The sequence below is a fragment of the Falco punctatus genome (genome assembly GCF_963210335.1).
Source record: "Falco punctatus genome assembly, chromosome: 5".
NCBI classification, from domain to species: Eukaryota; Metazoa; Chordata; class Aves; order Falconiformes; family Falconidae; genus Falco; species Falco punctatus.
In genome coordinates this window covers 81,708,885-81,731,279 of record NC_137584.1, presented here as the reverse complement: position 1 = coordinate 81,731,279, position 22,395 = coordinate 81,708,885, and the positions used below count along the sequence as shown (strand labels likewise).

General features: G+C 41.9%; 1 protein-coding gene across 1 annotated transcript in view; it reads left to right on the top strand.

Moving 5' to 3' along the window:
• The window catches only part of PCNX2 (pecanex 2), a 159,924-nt gene that overhangs the window by 118,678 nt on the left and 18,851 nt on the right, over positions 1 to 22,395 (top strand). Inside the window, exons 24-28 of the mRNA XM_080388846.1 lie at positions 91 to 149; positions 3,029 to 3,244; positions 14,724 to 14,977; positions 19,186 to 19,419; positions 21,558 to 21,661. Of these exons, the coding sequence (XP_080244972.1) occupies positions 91 to 149; positions 3,029 to 3,244; positions 14,724 to 14,977; positions 19,186 to 19,419; positions 21,558 to 21,661 (867 nt within the window). The remainder of the gene's footprint in view (positions 1 to 90; positions 150 to 3,028; positions 3,245 to 14,723; positions 14,978 to 19,185; positions 19,420 to 21,557; positions 21,662 to 22,395) is intronic.

Below are 22,395 nucleotides of genomic sequence, written 5' to 3'. Positions count from 1 at the left end.
GATATATTAAAAAGAATATAAAACTGTGTTTGGGGGAGAATCTTATTTTTTTAAAAAAGGTTTGGCTGTACAACATGTCTTTATTTCCAGCACCAAAAGATCGGACCATTCCAACACCAGACTGGCAATTCAGATCGAAAAGGATGCAGGTATGGCCTGGGAGTTTGGGTGTTTTGCTTGATTTGAAAAATTTGATGTATTTGCACCATTGAGGATTTGCTTGGGAAGCTGATGTAGCAGAGCACTGGTTTGAGTCGTGTGAGTTAACTGTGTCCAGGGCTGGGCTCCCCAGGTCAAGGGAGACTGGGAACTGCTGGGCAGGGTCCGGCGGAGGGCTACGGAGGTGATGAGGGGGCTGGAGCATCTGCCTCATGAGGAGAGGCTGAGGGAGCTGGGCCTGTTCAGCCTGGAGAGGAGAAGGCTGAGGGGGATCTTACCAATGTCTACAAAGATCTCAGGGCCGGGTGTCAGGAGGATGGGGCCAGGCTCCTTGCAGTGGAGCCCAACGACAGGACAAGGGGCAATGGGCATGAGCTGAAACATAAGAAGTTCCTTCCAAATATGAGGAAGAACTTCTTTTCCTTGAGGGTGCCAGAGTGCTGGCACAGGCTGCCCAGAGGCTGTGCAGTCTCCTTCTCTGGAGACATTCAGAATCCACCTGGACGTGATTCTGTGCAACCTGCTCTGGGTGATCCTGCTTTAGCAGGGGGTTGGACTAGGTGATCTCCAGAGGTCCCTTCCAACCCCGACCATTCTGTGATTCTGTGACTTGATAAGTAATTTCACTCTTCAGCTGCGTGTAGCTGCAGTCGGCTGCTGGGCTGAGTTGCTCGGTTAACGGTAAGATTGCCGTTCGTGCGGAGCACGCAGCAGGCACCCTGGCTAGACTCAAAGGTCAGCCGTGGGCAGGGGAAGACTTTGGGAAAAAGCAGCAGGTTAACAGTGCCCTGCTGCTGGGCAGTTTGGGCTTACAGGTATCTCCTCTTCGCTAAAGAGAAACCTTTTTGGAGAAGGGGGAAAAAGGGGTCATGGAAATTTTGCAGGAGGAAGTGAAAGAAAGCGGTAGGAAAGATGGTGGGCCTCTCCGCTGGGTATCGGTGCATTAAATGAGCTCCAGTCCATGGCAGTTACAGCACCTCTTGGTGCTGTGAGGCTGGAAAGTGAGAGCATTTTTGGGCAGGTGGGTGGATGCAGGGAGCGTGTGGTACCTCGGCTGACGCCCTTCAGCACCTGGCAGGACAGAGCCCTTCCCAGGGGAAACTGGTACCAGCGTTTCATGCCAATTCCCAGTCCCACTGACAGAGAGCAGGGTTTCATATATGGGTTCCTTCCACTTTAGCCTTCTGTGGCCGATTTTATTTTGCCACTGAGGTGTCAGGGGCTTGTATTGTGGAGGTCTAAGTTTACGTTGTAATCATTGCATTATATTTCTGTCATGCACACACACAATTTTTAAATCCTTATCCATTACATCAGTAGTGCGATTAAATACACATCTTTAAGCAGAAATGGTTGTAATCCAGAGTGTCTAAGAAGGCGAGGGAGGTATTAGCAGTTTGGGGCATATATAGTGCTCGTTCATTATTTATCGTTTCAAGGCAGGAGGATAAGATGTTTCCCAAAGCCGTTCTGTCATCTGATAGCAATAACCTTTAGCATTATTATATATGCTAATAAGTTAATTATGATTTAAACCCCATAGCTCAAGCAAAACATTCCTTTTGTGTGTGTGCTTAAAAGATTCATTTTATGACTTGCTCAGATTTTGAACAAAAAAATTTCAGAAGGTGTATAGCTGAGTGTGTCTGGATATGAATATACACCTGCGTGTACATACACACCAGGGCTGGATGCATAATGGGCATGGTGATGACGGGCAGCATAGTAACGTGCCCACTCCTCCTCTTGTATGGAGGAACAATCTGTGGGGGAAGCTACAGCCTGTCATCTTCTGTTGTGTTTTTTTTTCTCCATGTTAGATCTTTAGATCTGCTTCTAAATATGCACATATATAAATATGCATGTCTACCTGTACATATATATCCACATACACTCTCTTGTATACAAATACACCTACAAGATGCTGGTTTGTACATGTGTGTCTATTCATGTACCAGCATCATATAAGTATTGAAGGTGAGATGCTGATGCATTATAGGCAAGAAAAGCAGTTCTCATGTCAGGCATATATTGTGTAAAAGTGTACAACACAAGACAACAGCACATTGGATTATGTGGCACTGTGTTAGCATTTGTGAAAGGTTCGTTCCCTTTCACAGATCACCATCATAAAGTGCTGCTTTTAATCCAGTCAAATGCCATAGACCTTTATGAGATGACACTTCTAGACTGTGATGGGGTGTTTTTCACCTGGACAATTGGTCCAAGCAATGTGTAATTGGACAGCTACTATTTTAAAAGAAGTGGTAACAGTTCTAGTGGCGAACAAAACTTATTTCATTGTTTCTCAATATACTAAAGGAACTCAAAAAATATGTATCCTCATCTTAAGTACCAAGAGATAAGTCATGGACAAAGCCTTGACAAATTCCTGGAAGACTGCAAGAAAACAATCCCAACAGAATTATTGGAAGCTGTGTGAACTAATTCCTTAAAAATCTCAGAAACAATATTCAGATTTAAGCTTATGTACTGAAATAATGATTTCTGGTTTCTTAAAGTTAAGAACGATATGTAGATATTTGCATTGCAGAGACATTCAGTTAGCCAAAAAATTCTTGCTGTTGTAAAACACAGAGATGATTTGATTCAGTCTGAAATATGTGTAATTATTAATTTGATGTTCTGTTTACAATATTGGTTATATTAAGCAGAATTTTCAGGTGTGATTCTCTGAAGGGCTAAAAACCACCTAGGAAATGTAGATTGTATAAAGTATCAGGAAGATATCATCCAGTGAGAGGAAGAATCTTTATGCAGGAATGAAAAAGAATATGGGATTTTATGCAGAATGGCTTAGCGTGTTATAAATTCTATTCTTTACGAATGTGTGCTGCTCTGGTTGTAGGAAACGATGACAATAATCTCAACTCCATTTTTTATGAGCATTTGACAAGATCTCTGCAGGAGTCTCTTTGTGGAGATTTGATTTTGGGCCGCTGGGGAAACTACAACACAGGAGACTGTTTTATTCTGGCATCGGATTATTTAAATGCCTTTGTGCACTTGATCGAAATTGGAAATGGCCTTGTCACCTTTCAGCTCAGAGGGCTGGAATTTCGAGGTAAGGAACCCTGATGATTTAAATAACAACAAAACCAGCAACAAACCCTGTTTGGCTTCTTAATCTATCACAGCTCTATAGCAGGACATAGAGTTTAAGGACCTTTCTCTGTCTCTTTTTACAGCTATTTGTCTGTCTAAAATCTCTGTACTTCTTTGTGTGATTATTTGAATGACAATATTTTGAAACTTAGATGGTAAGAAATTGGGAGTCGTGTTTGCAGTATCACAAAACTTTCAGAAAGAAGGCATGTTGAGTTACTTGCTTGGTTCACAGTTCTTTTAGCTTATGCTTAGTTATGTTTTCAGCATTTCTTTCCCTCCATAACCACGAAAAGTTCTTAGAACACCCAAAGTTGTTCTTAGAATTGTTCAACCCCCAAAACTTGTCTTTGGAAAAAAAAACAACAAATATGATCAGATTCCTCCCACAGGGAAACGCTCTGTGTCAGATCGTGGGCTGAGCTGGGTGGTCTCTGTCACAGCAGAACAGCAGAGGGAGAAGCAAGTCGACCAGGGCTTCATATTTCTCTTATTTAGGAAGGGCTGGTTCCAGCTGCAGAAGGGACCTCACTTTCTGCCTGTTCAGTATATTCCTTTGTCAGGACAATCCTCTTTAGGAAATGATAATTGCATCCCCTTCCTCAATGGTATCGCTTTTGTGAGGCCAGTTGCTTGTAGTGTCACACTCCTGTCCTTTTGTCTATCATTGTCCCTAAAGTAGGAAGAAAAATGGAAATTAAACCCACTAAACTTTAAACAGCTTTTAAATTTTGTTCATGCTACACATGTTGGCTGTCTGGGTTACTTGCTTGGGTTTGTAACCTTTCAAAGGTACCACTTTGCAATTACAGGTGATGTGAGTTTTGGAGGTCCAATAAACAGCTTCTGGGGCTCAAGGGTTGAGCATCTAATGGGCAACAGGAGTGTATAATCGAGGTGACTTTTCAACAAGGTTGAGTATGAGAAAATAGGAGACAGACTGGCTCTTTGAATGCACTGAGGTGTGGGAGGATTAGACTAGGAAATAACGTGTGGGCTTCAGCCTTGGCCCTGTGACAGACGCCCTGTAGGCTGGTGAACAGGTTGTGGTAAATGCTTGATGTTCACTTCCCTCCTGTGTGGTGGGGATGAAGATAACCCTCCTGTATCTTAAGAAATGTTACGTAGAAAACCGTAAATACTTGAAACAGCTCGGTATGGTAGTACCTGAAGAGCTACCTGTTCAGTACAAAGGTGATTGTAAGAAAAAGAAACTGGGAAAGAAGATAAATAATTTGTTTATCAGCCTTGTGATTTCTTGTTGTTCATGGTGATGATGTATGTTTGGCTGTGTGGCTTTCTTCAACTACAAAGACATCTGTGCGAGTATTACATCCTCCTTGTGTGCCCCCAAGGTAAGCAGTGGTGCTGCTGTGTCAGGGATAGGTACTGACATTAAGCACCCTATAGAGTCCACAGGTGGAAAGTGTTTTTTGGGTGGATTTGGAATTTGCTATTACTTCTTTCAAATCCAGGCCAGACAAATGCAGATTTCTGTTGTTCTGCAAGAACAGTTAAATACCGTGGCAGTTCAGATCTTTTTGTTACAGTACCACTGGTTTCACAGGCTGGTAAATCTCTGAGATAATTGTTTTTTTGTCGTTTTTTAAGTCAGCCTATCATTTTGATTCCTCTTAGGTTGCTCACAGTTATAATTCTTTCTGGAAACTCTGTAAAGGAAAAAAATAGTTCATTAATTTCTGCAGATCTGAATAGTGACTTGCAGGAGGTATTTAGGTATGTTAAAGAGATATATCATGGACAGTGGTGACATTTTCAGATTTGTTGGGGTTTTCAGTAAGCAGGACCATGTATGTTTCCATTAACTTGCATTCTAGTTTCAGAAAATTATCTTTGCTGATCGTCCTTCTGTGTTAAAATAGTTCACTGTAGGATTTGAAGCAAACAGAAGAAAGAAATCTCAGTTTCATGCTTAAATTACATGAGTTTTGTGAGTGTTGGTTTTTTTTTTTTTTCCCCGTTATGCAGTTGCCACCTGTTGCTGGGTCCCTCTCCATCATCACCATCCCTGGGCAGTTCAGTTCAAAAAAAGTAAACCTTGGAAACAGAGATTAAAAAAATATGAAAGGATCCTCAAACCATTTGCTAGCTGGATAAAAAGATCAGGGGTCTAGCAGATGGGCTTAATGAACTGGAAGTTGAATGGTGAACAACTGGGTAGTTTTGTTGCATTGCGATTTGGGAAGACTTTGACTTTGAGCCAGGATGGTTCATTACCAGGCATTTGGATCAGCGAGCAAAGCTGAAAAATTGCAGTGTGCTATCTGTCAAGGCACTGCAGTATTCCCTAAAATCATAGTTTAAGTAACTAAATGCGTCTGAAAAATGACCTTTTCATGCAGATTGCCTAACGCTGTTCAGTGTTAGTACTGCACCTGGTTCGCTCTGTGAGTAGATCCAGCACGTCTGCTGGCTCAACAGGTCTTCACATTCAGCTGGGGCTGAGCCCTGCAGCCTCCCCTGTGTTTCATGGGTTGCCAGTTAGAGCCAGCTGAGTTCCCATTGAGAATATCCCCTTTCCCAGTCTCTCTCACGCTCCTCAGGAGGAGGCTGGCAGCCTGCAAACAGCACCCTTAGCTGGGTGTTCAAAAGAGCTGGGCAGACAGAGCAGCAGCGAACTGTGAACTGGGAAAGCACAGGCAGGTTGCTGGAGGAGGAAGAGAGCAGTGGGAAAACGGGAATGGGAATCTCACCTAGGTTATCTCATCTGCAGTACAGATCCAGTCCCCTATTCCTCCTCACCCTCGGAGTGTCACTGGGGGAAGAGAGCACCCAATACTAGAAGGAGAGGGAAAGGATGGAAATGGGAGGGAGATGGATTCCCCCCGTACTCTTCTCTGAACCCACTGGATGATGCTATTCCAAGAATATGAGAAAACGTGTGGTTAGTTTGTGTCCTCGCAGACATGGTGTGTAAGGAAGGTTTCTCCGGCTTTTGGAGTATTTTCTCTGGGTAGAGAAGGTGTTATGGGAAGAGACACTAGAGTGTGCGAGTGTTGTTATGATGTTGTTTGGCTTGGAACAGAGAAGCCATGTAGGATTCAATAAAGGAACATACCTGAGGGGAGAACAGCTCAAACACGTAGCATTTGACATGCCCTGTGAGAGTCGAACCCCACTGGGCCGTCCAGAATGGGTGCCAGGGAAACCACATGAATTACCAGCCTGCTTAAGGATGGAGTAGGAGGAACAGAGGGGAACCAGGCACAAGCCAGATAGGATGGATCTGCCCAACAGAGACACTAATAAAAGCTTCATGGATTCCAAAGCGTGGGCAGATAGTCTGCTGCGTGGCCAGCAGAGACTCGCTGAGGTGGTGTGCTGACACCAGGGGGTGGCTTGTGCCCCAGGTAAGCCAGGTGAGCTGTGCTGCGGTACCGTGCCCTCTCTGTAACAGTTTTTGTCCTCATGTCAACAAGGTGCCAGGCTGTTCTGCTGGGGCCATAGGGGTTACACAAGGGTGCCCAGACCCTGGGGCACTGAGTCTGAGTAAAAGGAGCCAGAAGGGCTGACCTGAAGGCAGGAGCTGTAAGGGGCTGGGCCAAGGGCTATCCCAAGGAAGCTCTGTGAAAGCTGGGACTGAGCTGCAACTCCTCCTTGGAAGGTTTTCTTTGCTGCTTCCTTTGAGCGGGATCACTGCCTGCAGGGGCAGGAGGTCAGAGCTGTCCCCAGGCAGCACCGAGAGCCATCTCTTCTGCAGACTAAGCATGTCCTTCACCATTTCATATCTTGCAAATGACTGGTGTGGGGTACAGCTGAATACAGTAGGAATTTTTTTCTGCGTAAGTGGGAAGAGTGTATGCAGCTGCCCTGGAAGAACATGGTGGTTTGCAAAGTCAAGAGGCAGTTGTTAAGCACTAGGCTCATTTCCTCTGCTCTGGGCATCTTACATTCCTATTTTTAGTTGTCTGGTCATGCACTGTTTTGCACATAGGACCCCGATTCCTTTCATTGTACAGAACGGTTTCCCGCAAGGAGGGAAAAAAGGGCCAGAGGAGGAACTCGTAATCTGTAATTTCTGAGCTTTGGCTGCTTGACTTCAATTTCAAACAAGTAATTTTAATTGAGGGCCCTAAAAATCTGCTGTTCCTTAAATAAGAAGTCCGTGTTTGCTTTGGAAATGAATGAATGACAGCAGTGTTCTCTGTGTCTGTGACTGTTTTCTGTTTATGAGTAAACTAAAAGCAATGTTTGCGTTGCGGAGCTCTGGATTTTCCTATGGGTGTTTCTTGTTGTGGTAGCTGAAAAGCTGTGCTGGCGATACTGCCACAGCAGTGCCCAAAGAAGGGGTCACTGAGTCTTCTGAACTTAGGTGTATGGAGGGCAGGAGGTACTGCCCCCCAGGTCTGCAGTCCAACCTAATGGAGAGTTGCCATTATAAATGATGACTGATCCAGATGCCCTTCTAACTGTATATAATAGAAGCATTTGGCCCAGCTTTTAAATGAAAACAAAAACCCACAAAACCCCAACCACCGAACCCCTGCAGGCAGGGTAAGAAGATACAGACTGAGCAGACTGAAAGACGAGAGTCATCAAAGCGGGGATTAGTCCTGTTCAAATTAAGCACCTTGTATGAATTAGTCCTTCACTCTTCCTTTCTACAGACAGAGGGGATGTGCCTCCCTGGCGTCGATCCTGTGTGTAAAGGGAGGGGGAGGCTCGATACCTCCAGGCATTCAGAGGAGATGCCCAACTCCTCCTTTACCAAAATCGAAGAGAGGGTAGTAATGAGCTCAGGCTAGGTGAAAACTTGGAGGGAGCTGCACTGGTGGACCCCACTGGTATTGGGGAATCAAGCCCTTCGTTAACTGAGCTCTGCTGTCGGTGTTAGACCAGAGCTGTATGCTAAAAGCAGCCTGCCAGAGGAAATACATAATGTATCATTTAATTTGAAAGGAAGAGGCAGGGGAAAACCACAATCAGGGAACAAGCAGGATGAATGTCAAAATACCTAGCTCCTGCAACTTCCCTGTAGAATAAGGAAGACTTAAAATATTTTCCTGTTTAGTCTGTGCCTCTACAAAGTGTCTTTTGGAGAACATCCAGTTAGGCGTTACGTGTGCAGAAATAACTTACGGAGGGTGATGCTGAAATCTTGAGGAGCTATTTTCTAACCCATGCCTGGGATTCTTCAATCATGTAATTGACTTCTAAACCTCTGCTATGATTTTTTGGTTACTGCATGTTGCATGTTCAATATTCATGCTTCGCTTGGAGCTTCATTAGATGAATCAAGGGAGGAAGCGCAGAGCAGACACAGATGTGACTGTACGTAGTGGAAGGCAGCTGTGACAGCAGGATGGGATCGCCTGTGGGGCTTTCTCTGTGTTAGCTAGCTTATTTCCCACGCAAAATGGTGTATGAATGCAGCCAGTTTAGGGTGTACACCTTAAGCATAGTAACGATGTCTAAGAAATAAGAACAGATACTAATTTCTGCAGTGCATGTGTACACTGTGTAGTTTTATTACAGCAGCAAGTACATTACCAGTGTAAGGAATATTTATTTGTGTTTGATTTCTCTGTCTGAAGGCTCCGTAGCGCTAGCAAGAATCATTCTTTGTTTAAAGGGTGGTTGCAACTTTCACTTTTACAAATCACCTCTTGCTGTTGGGAAATTAAAGTGCCCACCTTCATGTCTTTCCTGAGACCACACTTGAGGTATGTTCAGTGTATGCACCAGACCATCAAAAGGTATTGATAGATTACAAGTTCAGAGAAAAGCAGCTATTTTTAACACATCTTTTTGGGCAGAAGGTTAAAAACCAAAAGTATGTTGTTTGTGGGAAAGAACAGAGGCTGAGAGAGACAGTGCTCAGAAATACTAGAGGCATGGACAGAGAGGATGCAAAGGGCTTTCTTTAACCTTGGTGATTTAATTGGGATTTTTAAAGATCCTGCCTTATGTTGAATGCAGGAAATCTATGATGTACAACCCTTCTAGGTGTACAGCAGTGCTCCAGCAGTGGAAGCCATCTATGATTTTCAAATAGGCTTAGAATAGTTTCTGTGACACAGACCAGAATGAATAGTTGATGTCCTTTTTCCCTTTCCTCCCTTCCACAACTTTATATGTATATGTGGGTGCACTGGAGAAGACTTCTGGAAGGAAGGAAAATGTCATTGGATGCACTGCAACCTTTTTGTTGAGAAAATAGCTTTGCCAGAAACAAAATGTGGCACCTTGCATTGCGCTCCAAAAGAGATGACATGAGAGGTTTTTGTGGTATTTGGCAGATGCAAGTTTAACAACCGGCATCTTTAGTGAATGCTTTCTTCCACCTGGCCTTCTGTAATGTGTCTCTGTGGACCAAGAAGAGGAAAGGTTTCTGAGGAGATGGTATGCCTGCTATCAGAGCAACTGATCTGGCTTGAAAGCCAGGCTATTTTTCGGGCATGCAAGCACCTGAAGCAGCTGAAAACCAAACCACAGTTTCATAACTGACAGCTTTGATGCTTGAATAATTAATATTGTTTTTTAAGTCTTGAGATACTTCTTTGAAACAACCCGAGACCATCAGAGCCTATAAATTACTGTTCTTGATCCAAATTCCACAAGGAAAAGAGCCAAAACTGTTGCTGGTTTCCAGAATGTGTCCAGTTCTGGGGTTCCATTTGGGAGCTCAGTTCACTCCTTTTTGAAGTGTTTGTTTTTCTGTGTTTCTAGAGCTGTATCTGAGGTTTGTTTTGGGAGAGGATGGCGTAATTATGCTCTTTGTGCAGCTACTGGGTGATAAGTGCTGCTTCTTAAGCTGCTATCCTGAGCAGAAGAGAAGTGTTCCCTGGGAAAGAGCCTTATCCATCAGATTCGGTGAATACTCAGGTTTGCTGCAGAGCAGGGTGGAGCAGAGTCAGAGACTTCCACTGTAATGCATTTATCATGTGCATGATTTTGCCGAACTGGTGAGCAGCCAGGCATCTTTGTGGAGTCATCCATCGGTGAAGACACCTCTGCATGGCCTACGGAAGGAGTTACCCTGGGCTTCAGTCCACCTTCACAGCTGCCATCTCTATATCCAGCTCCATCTCTCAGACTTAACACCTAGTTAAATCCTAGTCCAAAACTGGTCGTTGGGGTCGCAGAGTTTAAAGCTTGAAGTGCCTAGTGTAAGAGAGTGACTTATGATCATCTTAACGTTTGTGGGGTGGGATTATTGCATGAGCCCTGTGAGCCCTTTCTACATACATTTGCACCCTAGTTGCTTATTGTATGTCAGCAATGCCCAGTGCTCGAGCTATCGCTTCCTTCAGCTGCAATAATTAGTCCTCATTCTAGATGTGTTGTTGAACTGCAGTGCTTTATAGAAACTCAAACTGCTTCTGGAAGCATGTGGTTGTGTTACAGGATTGTCTTTCTGGCCCTTCAGAACCAAAAAATACTGTTCTTTTCACTTGAGTTTTCAAAATTGAGTTCAAAAGCACACTTCGATTTCACCCTTAAATTCTAGAAGGCTGGGTGGTCATTAATGTAGGTGTATTTTATGTATCCTCTTGAAGCGAGATTACAGTCTTCGGTTTCAATTTTCTCATTTCCATTTAGGTCAGATCATTCTGGCAGAGCACAAGTCAGTCCTCAAATCCTGATGTGTCAGGAAAATAAGAAAGAGCTCCAAGTTCCCACCCTGATTTTCTCCTGAGCTCACATAGATTGACCTTGCTTTGTTCAGCTGGCGCATGTTTTTGCATTGATGGATTTTTGGCAACCATCCAGTGTTAGATATCTTACAAATGAATCAGTCTCATCTGTACTAGCAAGGGTCACAGTGAATGATGAAGCTTGAGTGAAGCATGAGAGCTTATTTTCTTCCTAGTGCAGAAAGAAATGTGAAAAAAATGTTTTCCCTCAGATTTTAAAATGACTAATTACCAGTGAAAACATTTTCCTGTATTTTAATATTTAATGGTACTACACTTAATTATATTGCAGAACTGAAGTGCACGTTCTGCTCCCTGCTCTTTGGTTTTATGAATAATTCTCTCAGAGTTGCTTGAACTCGGTAATTTTTTGAGAAGCAATATAAAAGCTGTCATTGAAATCATCAGCTTCTAACATACACACGAAAGTTTAGGGCCACCCTTCTGTAAAAGATGTACACAAATACTTAACTTCATTTGCCGTGACTTGTCCCTTTTGGCTCAATGCATAAAGCTGAGCACGTGCCCTTAGTCTCTGCAGTACCGGTGTCTAAAGTAATGAACCAAAAAGGATTGATATACGCACTGGTAAAATGAAATTTCTCAGTAACGTGCAAATCTGTGGCATTGAAGTCCAGCCAGTGCATCATGGATTAAAATAAGGCTCAATTAAAGATGAGAGAAAATTACTGGCAGTCTTTCTAGAACTGACTGCAAGAATTGGGAGGGAACCATGTACTTGGACATCAAGCCTGCATTTTGTCTTTGCAGGCTGGAGTCCTTTTGCTAGGCGTCTTTTGGAAATACTGATCAGCAGCATGATGGTAGGAATAGGTTTTGGTGTTGTCTCAGAGCGCTGGCCATGGCTCAGCTTACACCTTTAAACTTAACAGGGGTACCCCAGTGGCTCCGCAAGCAGTCCGGACACAAATCCCCAAGGTGGTAGTACCCACAGCCATCAAACAGCTTTCGTTAAGCAAGTGCACGTTTGCCAGATGTTGAAGAGCACAGCCCTGATTTCATTCTTTGGAATAAATCTGCCAAATGACCATGTAAGCTCCTCTGGTTGGTTCCCAGAGCGTCTGGAATAACATAGTCTCAGTTAGAATGTCTCTCGCTCCCCAAGTTCAACGTTAATTGCACCCACTGTAGTGTAATTTTAACTTTTAACTGGTTAAAATTACCGAGCAATGATGACTCGGAGACATTTTTACCTGTTGAATTAGCTGAGAACGCAAATACTTGTTCTGGCATCTTCTGTTGGTTATGCACGTGATGACAGCTTCCCTCAGACACCGAGGGTCTCTGAAATTCGCCTGTTATTTGCATTGCCAGCCTCATTAGGCCCTGTATTTTACAAAATAAATGGCTTAAGAAAAGTAGTAATTACAAAATCTATGGTAATAATATTTGGTATTTATTAATAGTAATAATACAGGGATCACATAGAAACAGCCAGCGTTCCATAGGAATGAAATGTGATCTTTCCATACCAAAAGAAAAAATGAAAATATTTAAGAACAGACTTACACAGACTGAGCAAAGCCATCTTTAGGTCCCTTAGTTGTAAGGGGATCCCTGGCAGCTGTTGATTAGGCTTGTGTAATTCATCAGTTAGAAACATTTGGTAATACTTAATTTAGCACCCAGGATGAAGGTGTATCTTCTCTTTAATTCAGTTTAATACTGAGAGACCTTTAAACTTTCAAAAATAAACATCACAGCGTTAGTAACAGCACCGGCATGGAGTAGTTACTTCACTCTTTTGGAGCTATGTACAAAGGAATATGCCTCCCTGCTTGAGTTTGAGTATGATGCCTTGTGACTTGACTTTGGAAAAGCATCCACTGGCCCAGAGCGGTTGTTGCTTTTTTTTGCTGTTGAGCAGGAAGTGTTAATTCATGTAGAAATCTGTGAAATATGAAGCAGAAGCAGTCCAGTTCATGTCTAGTCCAACTGGAAATGTCAGCTAATAGGTCATGTTTTGTACTTTGTGGCAGTGTTGAGAGGAAAGGTGTTTATATTTGGGAGGCTTGAAGACATTTAATAATTTGTCGTACTGCGTATCTCTGAAGTCCAGGGAGGAATACATATATCAGTGTGTGAACAACACTGGCTACACCGTGTAAATTTTTACTTACAGAAAACTGAACAGAGAACACTGGAATATACGTGATCTTTTTTGCCCCCCATATCGTAGGGCTACAATCCTGTTTTATTTCTCACACGTTTCCTTCTGATCTTTCTGTTCTTCTTTTTCTTGGATGTTTTTGCATGCTCGATACATTTTAGGAGGTGTCCAGGCAAAAAAAAAGAGGTGATAACCAATACTTTCACATATTTTGTTATATTTTGAAAGGTTTTTCTTAGTGCGGAGAAAGGAATATTTTGGGTGCTACTTCTGTCGGTACGAACTGAAGTCCACAGGTTGTTGACCAGGCAGTTGGGATGGGGCTGGGATAGACACTGTCCTGGTGCTGCGCAGAAAGGCCTTTGGGCGCTGCCTTGCTCCAGGCTCGCTTTCCAGGTGCTGGCAAACACTGGGGGACTGGAGCTGACGCTATTCTTTCCAGGTCCAACATTCAGATGATGAACATCGCCAAATTCTTCTCCCATTGCCAGTGACACAACGGAACAGGCCTGTCGGTCCTGGCAGGGGGGGTCACAGCTGCTGAACTGCAGCACGGTGTCTTGCACCTTCCGCTCCTGTTGAAGCCGTTGGGAAGCTGACGGAGCCGGCTCTCTCCTGGGGTGCTACTGAACCTTGGGCAGAAGGCCCATGCCAGACGTACGTGTAACTTGCATCGCAGGAGGTGGCCTTGAAAGATGGTTTATGTACAAATTCAGTGGAGAGTTAAGTTTTGCAACAGCCCACAGAGAGTACATTTTAAAAAGATCCATACATCAAGAACTGAGCTCGCGTAGTTGGAGAACTTGTGTATTTTGAGGTGTCCACCTGGGTTTTCTTTTGTAGTGCCCTACGTGGTTTAGAAACCACATTCATACATTTCAAATCCTGGAAGGCTCAGCTTGGCCATCCAGTGTCCACAACAGCATAGGCTAGAAATGCAGTCTGCAGAGCAGATACATTATTGTTTCTGCATCTGCCTCATGCCTTCTTTTTGCCTTAACATCTCTTTTTCAGGAAGATTTACTCTGTTTTGATCTAAAGCCTGTGTAACAGGCTAATTAGCAAGCTGTTCTGTCCTGAAGATATACTGCCACTAGTAGTATTCATTAAGAGATACTTGATCCAGAGTAGCTTTTACTCCAGTGGGAGAAAGAACAACCCAGTGGATGTTATTTTTGGAACATGCGTTCTAGTACAGTTTGCTAAACCCCAGATTTTACAAGTGCTCTGGCACACTGTAAAACCTTTGTTTGCATCCTGTGCGTTATTTGAAGAAGCGGACTGAGACTTGGATCAATTTGCTTAATGTGCCTGATGGAGCAAGGCTCTTTAGTGTTGCATCCTGGGGAGTTTTTAATAAGGCAGAAGCTGTGGTCTGTAGTTTCACTCAGCTCAGAACCGAACGCCTAGAACATTAGATCAGGCCCCTTTGGCTTTTATAGGTGATAGTAAATAAATAACGTACTTTGCTTTATTTGCTGCTACGCATGGATCAGTTGGCACATCTGATCTGTTGTCGTAGCTCTTTCTGTTAGATTTTTGCTAAGTGCATAAAGCCTTCAATCATACTTCTTTTTGGCTTGGAAGAAGTCCTTTGTTCCCTCCTCCCCCAATAACTGGCAGCGTACTCTCTTTTTCTCACTGCCAAGGGACATATTGCCAGCAGAGAGAAGTGGAAGCTATAACAGAAGGAGATGAAGACAATGAAGGCTGCTGCTGCTGCAAGCCTGGGCACTTGCCTCACTTGTTATCATGTAATGCAGCCTTTAACCTCCGATGGCTGACATGGGAAATAACGCGAACCCAGTACATCCTGGAAGGATATAGCATCATTGATAACAACGCTGCAACGATGCTGCAAGTGTTCGACCTCCGGAGGATACTTATCAGATACTATATAAAGGTAAACTCTTTGGTCAAGTGTCCTTTATTCCTAGGCAGGTTTGTCAAACCAAAAGAACAGGGGCTGTCTATAGAAGAAAGACGGTCCAAAGTTTTTGGCTCTGTGTTTATCCATTTGCATTGCCAGCAGTCAGACTGACTTGATGTTAGATGGGGATAATTAATTCATCGCTCCCTTTGCTACATTTGATTCCGATCACTTATATTTACAGTTAGTACAGAAAAGCACTGGCACACTTAGACAGAACTCAAGAAGGTGAGTTAACATCCTCCAGTGATAAAGTCAGAGGGTGCATTCTTACAAAGCAAAACTTCACTGACAGTTTGTTATTTCTTCTTGACTTGACCTTTTTCTTGGGGGAGGGGAAAAAAAATTAACAAGCATAAACTTCTTGGGAAAGCACTGAAAAGCTGTTTCTCAAATGTACTTTCTTAGTGGTGCAGTTCCCCTTCTTACCTGTCATTTTACATATATACAACAACGTATTTGAATTGTTTTATTCCATTGATTAAACAGCAATTCATTTACACTGCTTCTGTATTTGCACTAAGATCACAATGACCACACAGCTATTAATTTGTCAAAATAATTGAACGTTATGGTCTAGCAAGGCAACTTCATCTTCTGCCAAATGGTTTCCAGTCCAGCAAATGAAGAAATCTCTGAGCTTTATCCTCTTCTACTGAAACAACAAGAGCCAAATGCTGCCTCCTGTGTCACTGGTACTGCTGTGAAGCCAGTCACTAAAGCTCCCAACCATCCCTGACATCTCCTTCCTCCTTGCATCTCTGCAATTGAAAATATCCTGTCAGCCTTAGAGAGAAACCTGTTGTAAATAAATTAATCACCTTTTTTTGCAAGCGAACCAATGCAGTAAACACAAGATCATTGCCTCGCAAAGCTGCTTTGATCATGCACTCAATTGCTTTGTAAAATGCAGACTGAGATTTCATAAATAATTTTACAGGCTGTAGGGCCTGGTAACCAACCTGCTTTGTTTAATTAACTAATTACAAACAAAATTGTGTTTGAGCATGATTTTTTCGTTTTAGAAGTGCATTTTGGGGTATAAGTGAAATGGCTTTTAAGCATTTTATCTAAATGGAAAAAAACCCCAACCAAACGAACAAAAAACCACCTGTAAACTGCAATGAATATGTCACTACAGCTGCTTTGCTGTACCTTTACAAGGTAACTTGAATAACCTGAACATAAACTGATGCAAGCTGATACATGAGTCAGCTTTTGACGGTGAATGAGACAGGAAAAAAATCCCAGTCTAAGCTGCTATCAAATCAGCAGCTTATTAGTTTAAAGCAGTGAAGAACTTGCTTGTAAACTGGAACTTTTCTAGTGCCTTTAATTGAACTAATGTGTAGAGGACTCGTGGAGGGCTCATCCCATGGGAAGTAAAGCTTCACTGAAAGGTAGGTTAGGGCTCCTGGTTCTGGAGATAGCTGAGAAGCAGGTGACAGGTAAGATGGCTTAGACAAACTTTCATCCCTTACGATACAGGTGTGGTTAATTGATCTGAGTAAAAGGGAGGTGGCTTAATCAATCTCTGCCTTGCTGCTGCTCCATCTCCACTGTGTGCAGATCTTGTCCTGTCCACCACCTGTGTCTTTGAAGGCATGAAAAGCGCATCTCTTGGTTGGATGTAGTTGAGCCAGTACTGTAACACTGCACTGACAGATCTTTGTTCTGAGAAAGGTGTCAGTCCTTTCTTCTCCTTCCCTTCTCAGGGGAGGATGAACAGAAGATAATGATAACCCGTTGGCAGCTTCAGTATTAGCCTGGGCAGGGGCTCACGGGAGTGTGCTCAGAAGATCCCTTCTTTAGAATGACACATCCCAAAACAGCGCTATATAGAGTTTTTCTTCAAGTTATTAGTTTCGTCCAGAAAAGGCAGCCTTGCTAAGATTGGGTAAAATCCTTAGTACAGCCTCGGAAGGTGAGAAGATTATCGTATGTATCAGAGCAGCTTTCATCCTGTTCATATAGTACTTACCTCCAGATAAACAATACCAGAAACAGAGGTGAGAATTCATTTCTTCCCCAGCTCACTCTTACGGGGGAATCATGAGCTGTAAAGACCCTTCGCAACTTCACTGTGAACATTTTCAAGCCGTGATGCTTTCTTTTTAAAGGCATAGGAAACATTGTAAGAAGGACTCCAGTTAGTGCCGCATTCAGGTCACATAAATCACAAACTCCGAAAACATTGAAGCCGGAGTTTCTGCAGCAACTGCGCTTCCATTGCATCGAGCATTCGGGCTGCTTCTAGTTTATTCTTTGTAGCTTACAATGTTGTAAACATTTACCGTATTATTTCTGAATTGCCAGATAGCTGGGGATGTACTCGTTCACAAAATATATTTAGGAAGATCTACTAAGAGCAGAATTTAATTAGGTGGCAGAAGTTTTTGCTGTTTCTGTGTCTGGTTGTGAGTCTCATTTGTTTCCCACCTGAACCTGCTTCTTTGTAAACACAGGTGAGAATAATAAAAAAAGTAAATTCTACCTTGAAGATCAACAAAGAAAATGTATGCTTTGTTTCAGTTCTCCTATCCTTCAAGAATAATTACATATTGGTCTTTTACACAATGAGTTGCACCAAGTGTCCTATTCCTAATGTATTTATTTCATTTGCAGTTTCATCGACAGCCTAGAAAGGCCCATTTCTTCTTATCGAAAGGAATTCTATTCTCCACAAATAAAGTGGGTCAGCTCCTGTAGTCCTTCTGCATATATTTTGAAATCATTTCCTGCGCAGCTACTGTGATATTTTTCCCTTGTGCCTCCTCCATCTCTTCTCAATATATTCTTATCTAAGCGTCTTTTAGTATTCAAGAAGTCTGCATTCAGCAAGTGCTGTTTTCAGCTCCTATTGCTTCTGCATTAATCTTTTTTAAAGAGTGTATTGTTCTCCACATGCCAAGAAATTAAGGGTCCATCCTCAGTCTGTATCTGTCCAACTTGTCTTTTCCTCTGGAGCTTAACTTTCCTCTTGTGTATTTTTGTACAATTCGAAAGATAAACTGTGGAGGGCATCTGGGATTTTTAAAAGTGCTACTAGTGCTTCTGCCCTTTCTAATCCATCGTATTTTCATTTTATACATATATTTGCTTAATAATATTTCCATCGCATGGGTAAAGTAGAACTACCTCATTTTCAGTCATGTTCACTTGCCCCTCATTTGCTTTGGTATCCAGTTCTAAATTGATTATTAATATTGTAATCACAAAAGATTATAATGGGCCTTTCCAGCTGATGCCGCTTTCCTTTGCAGCAATGGAACTTCTTAAGTTTCGTGTTCTTTTGAAAATATGCTTTAGATTAGGTTTATATTTTTTTAATTATTCTTTTATTTTATTTATTATTATTGTAATGGCTTCAGACACAAACTTAGAAACAGGCACAGACAGGAGATGTGAGTGTTGCTGCTTTCTAGTATTTCTGCATTTGGTAAAAGAGCTCCTGCTGAATGCTGCTCCTCCTGCAGTGCTTTAAAAGCAAACTCAGTTACATGAGCTATCAGCTTCTTGACCCAACATGTAAGAAAAAATCCATTGTTCTTTACTGGCCTCTGACAAATAACAAAAATAGTGATGCTACTAAATGCTGAAAGAAAACAGCATTTAAATCGGGGATTTCCAGACTTACGTTGTACACATCTGTCAGATCTCACCTTTGTGGTTTTATCATGGTGGAACTGTTTCTGTTAAAGGATTAGGAAAGCTTCATCCCCAGGAAACGGCAAGTCCATGGAGGAAAGAGGGTCCTGTTTTGAGCATGTCACCTTCTACTGCTGGTTTGTTTTGGTTTTTTTTCAAAATATGCTTAGATTTTTATCCATACCACCTTCTTGGTGATAGACTCTAGAATCCCACTAATACATAGTAATTAACATTTAAATGCTGAAATCTTTATTCTTATCAGAGTATATTTTTTTAATTAATTTTCCTGTAAGGCAGAAGTGTATTAAAAATATGACTTCTTTTTCTGTTGTCTGCTATTTAGATATCAATTACTATCATTCTGACTTGAACAGTTTTGTGAAGCAATGATGCCAAGCAGTAAAAACCAGGAAAACCACGTACTATTGTGGGTACTTAATGTGGTCCTATTTGATTTATTCTCTTCTATGTAAAATACATCTGCTTTAATCAGAGATAGAGTGACTAACGTTTGCACATTTTGTCAACAGAGTATAATATACTTTACAGCAAGTTCTCCCAAAATCCTTGACTGGATAAAAGATGAATCCATACAAAAGATACTGCAGCCTTATGCAAAGTGGCATTATATTGAACGTGACCTTGCAATGTTTAACATTAACATAGATGAAGATTATGTTCCGTGTCTCCAAGGAATAACAAGAGCTAGTTTCTGCAGTGTTTATCTGGACTGGATTCAGTTCTGTGCTAGAAAAAGGGTGGAGGTAAGCTTGCTTTTGTTTGTTTGTTTGTTTGTTGGGTTTTTTTCAGTAGTAGTCGTTTTAATTCTTGGGATAGGAGTTAAATGATTCATGGTTATTCTTTTACTTGCTCAGGATTAATACAGTGAAATTTATTGCATTTAAGCTGTCAGATTTAACATAAGAGGAAAATACGTGTTTTGTGGAATGGAAAAAAAACATGTTTTGGACACTACTCTTGTGCAAAACTAGAGTTTTAAGGAACGCTAGTCTTTAAATACAGAACCAATTCCTTATTGTCCACGCTTCCAACACCATTAATTTCATCAGCTCTAGAAAGCATGGATAAAAACATTCCTGTTCCTTCAGTGTTGCCAGTGTTTGGGTACATTTGCCCAACATTTGTGAGGTTTGTGTATCCTTCCCACAAATTTGCCTATATCTGGGTACAGTCTTCAAATGGTAGGGAAGTGCGTAACAAAGTCACTGCTAGTATAGGTCACCTCTGAGAGCTCATAATTTGAATGTGAACCGTGCCACAAAATCGTGTGAAATTACCTTGCAGCTCTAGAAGGTCAAGGGCAGGTTTACAACTACGCGATTACATGCTTTGAGGCACTAAGATTACTCATGGTCAGCAGTCATTTGTCAGAAATGCAGTACTTACTGTTACTGTATTTCCACAGAATACTCAAAATAGCCCAGAGGGAGAATACAGTTTCAAACCAGCATATTCCCTTGATTTCATTTTTTAATTATTGCTGATAATGGCAAAAAATGAGAAGTGTCTCTTTCCTGGCCACCATGCACTTGCATTTGTGCATTTTTCATTCAGGATCACTGAGTGTACATACCACTGAACATGGCTGGCGTAACATCACTGCATCTTAGTGTTTCTTCTCCACTTCTGTTCTTTCTCATGTCTCTGACCCTGAATGCCACCCCACCAGTTATCATTACATTGATACAGTTTTCACTGAATTATCCTGCGAGCCTTCCCCGCCACCTCCTCCTACTGGGAATATTTCATCTCTTTTCTTTCCCATCTCAGCTCTTCCCATGTCTCAGCTCCCAAGTTCTGACCTAAAGAATTGCGTGGTGCGGGGAAAGCCGCTGTCAAATGATGCTTTTTCACTTCTTACATGGCTGAGGCTTTCAAACAGAGTAAGATTCAGGGATGCCAAACAGACTTGGAACTTAACAGTTAAGGCTTAAAAGGGCAAACGCACACCTGCACTCGTGTTCACAGACACATACATTTCTATTTTTTATGTCTTTTTCTTTTACCTCTGTTTTTGTAAATCACAGACTATATAGAGGTAAAGTTCATGTAGGAGATAAGATGTAAAAAAAACTTCACTGTATACATCATCCTGAAAATCGATGTATTTTATAGAAGTAGCTACATTCTCAGTTGTAATTGGCTCCACTTTCAAAGTCAAAGAAAGCTCTAAGAAATCGCTGCATGGACTGAAATATTAGTCTGTATCCTCCTGAAGATTCACATTAATGAGGGGTTGTTTCAGGTTTTTTCCTCCAGCTTGATAGCGAAGTTTTTATTGCAAAAATTTCAGTAAAGAAACTCTCCTGAGCTAGTAAATGAAATGTTTTGGCTGCTTGTTAAAATGTGTGGTCAGTGTCATCAATGGTATACAATTCAGATATTTATTGTTATTCACTAGAGGTGTGTGTTCTTCCAAACTTTTCCACATAGATTGTTCTTCTGGAATCCGTGGCTGACGTTTCGTAGGCACTGTGTCCCATGAAAAGGGGTTTGTCTGCCTCCAGTTGCAGTGTCTCTCAGCAATAAGTAATCTGCTCTGTTTTAGAATGTCAGATCTGGGAAAAAAAACCAACCACCACAAAACACCCAACCGAAAAAAAACCAAACAAGCCACCACAAACAAAGCTCCCCTCCCTTGGGATCTTGCTGCCCGAGATTAAAATGTTCTGTTTCTAGTCAGTGGGCAAAATAAGCTTGCATTTTGAGAAAGCCTCTCATGTCTATGATCTTCCTTCTTGTTCTGTTTAATTGCAAAGAATGTTTTTGCTTGTAGGTCCAGCTACATGCAATTTTATGAATGTTAACCATTTATAGCATTACAGTGCTTTTACAGATGGTATTTGCATGTAGAATAACATGTGCTCTTAAAACTTTGTAGCACCTGGACAGCGATGAGGATTCTCCTCTAGTGACGCTCTCCTTTGCTTTGTGCATACTGGGTCGAAGAGCTTTGGGAACTGCAGCTCACAATATGGCCATCAGGTAATTTTTAGGAATCCTTTTTCCTCATCTTAAAAGCAAAGACCTGCCTGTCTTTTAATGTGGAATCTTAACGGAAGATTAGATCAAGGTGAAGTCTCTTTCCTCCATAAAGTAATTTGTTTTCTGCCATTCCTGGACATCTTTTACTTTGGTAGTTGGCTAAATAACTAATACCAGTCTGTATTTCGTGGGGCAAAGCAGAAGTTTGCGTTGAAAGAATGGGTACCTGTGGTTATTGCCCGTGTTCCCTCATACCCTGCCTGGCTACTGGAATGCTGAAGAAACTGCTAAGTCATCCAACATCTAGTTAGCTAAATAATAATAAATCGATAAGGGTTCTGCATTTCTCAGGGCTGTATTGCTGTTCATTGTGCCGCTACGTTCTGGAGCATGAGGAAGGGAGAACTTCACATCTCTTGAGACCAAGGCTCTGTCTGTTTTCGCTCTACCTTACTCGTTCTTTCAGAATACTTCTTCCTAGAAAGCCTGGTTAATTAAAATAGGGTTGGTTAAGATTGTTTATGAATATGCTCTTCATCCTACATTTTCATTAGTGAATCTTCCATTTTCACTGGGAGTTCTGAGTTTTTTGGGTTTTAGAAGTTACCATTTACACCGTTCTATAAATAGGGCATTTTATTAATGAAATATTTTTTATTGTAATAAAGTATAACTACTCGCCTACATTTTAGATTTTTATTAGAAGTATCTTAACTCCCTGTGTTCCACAGGAG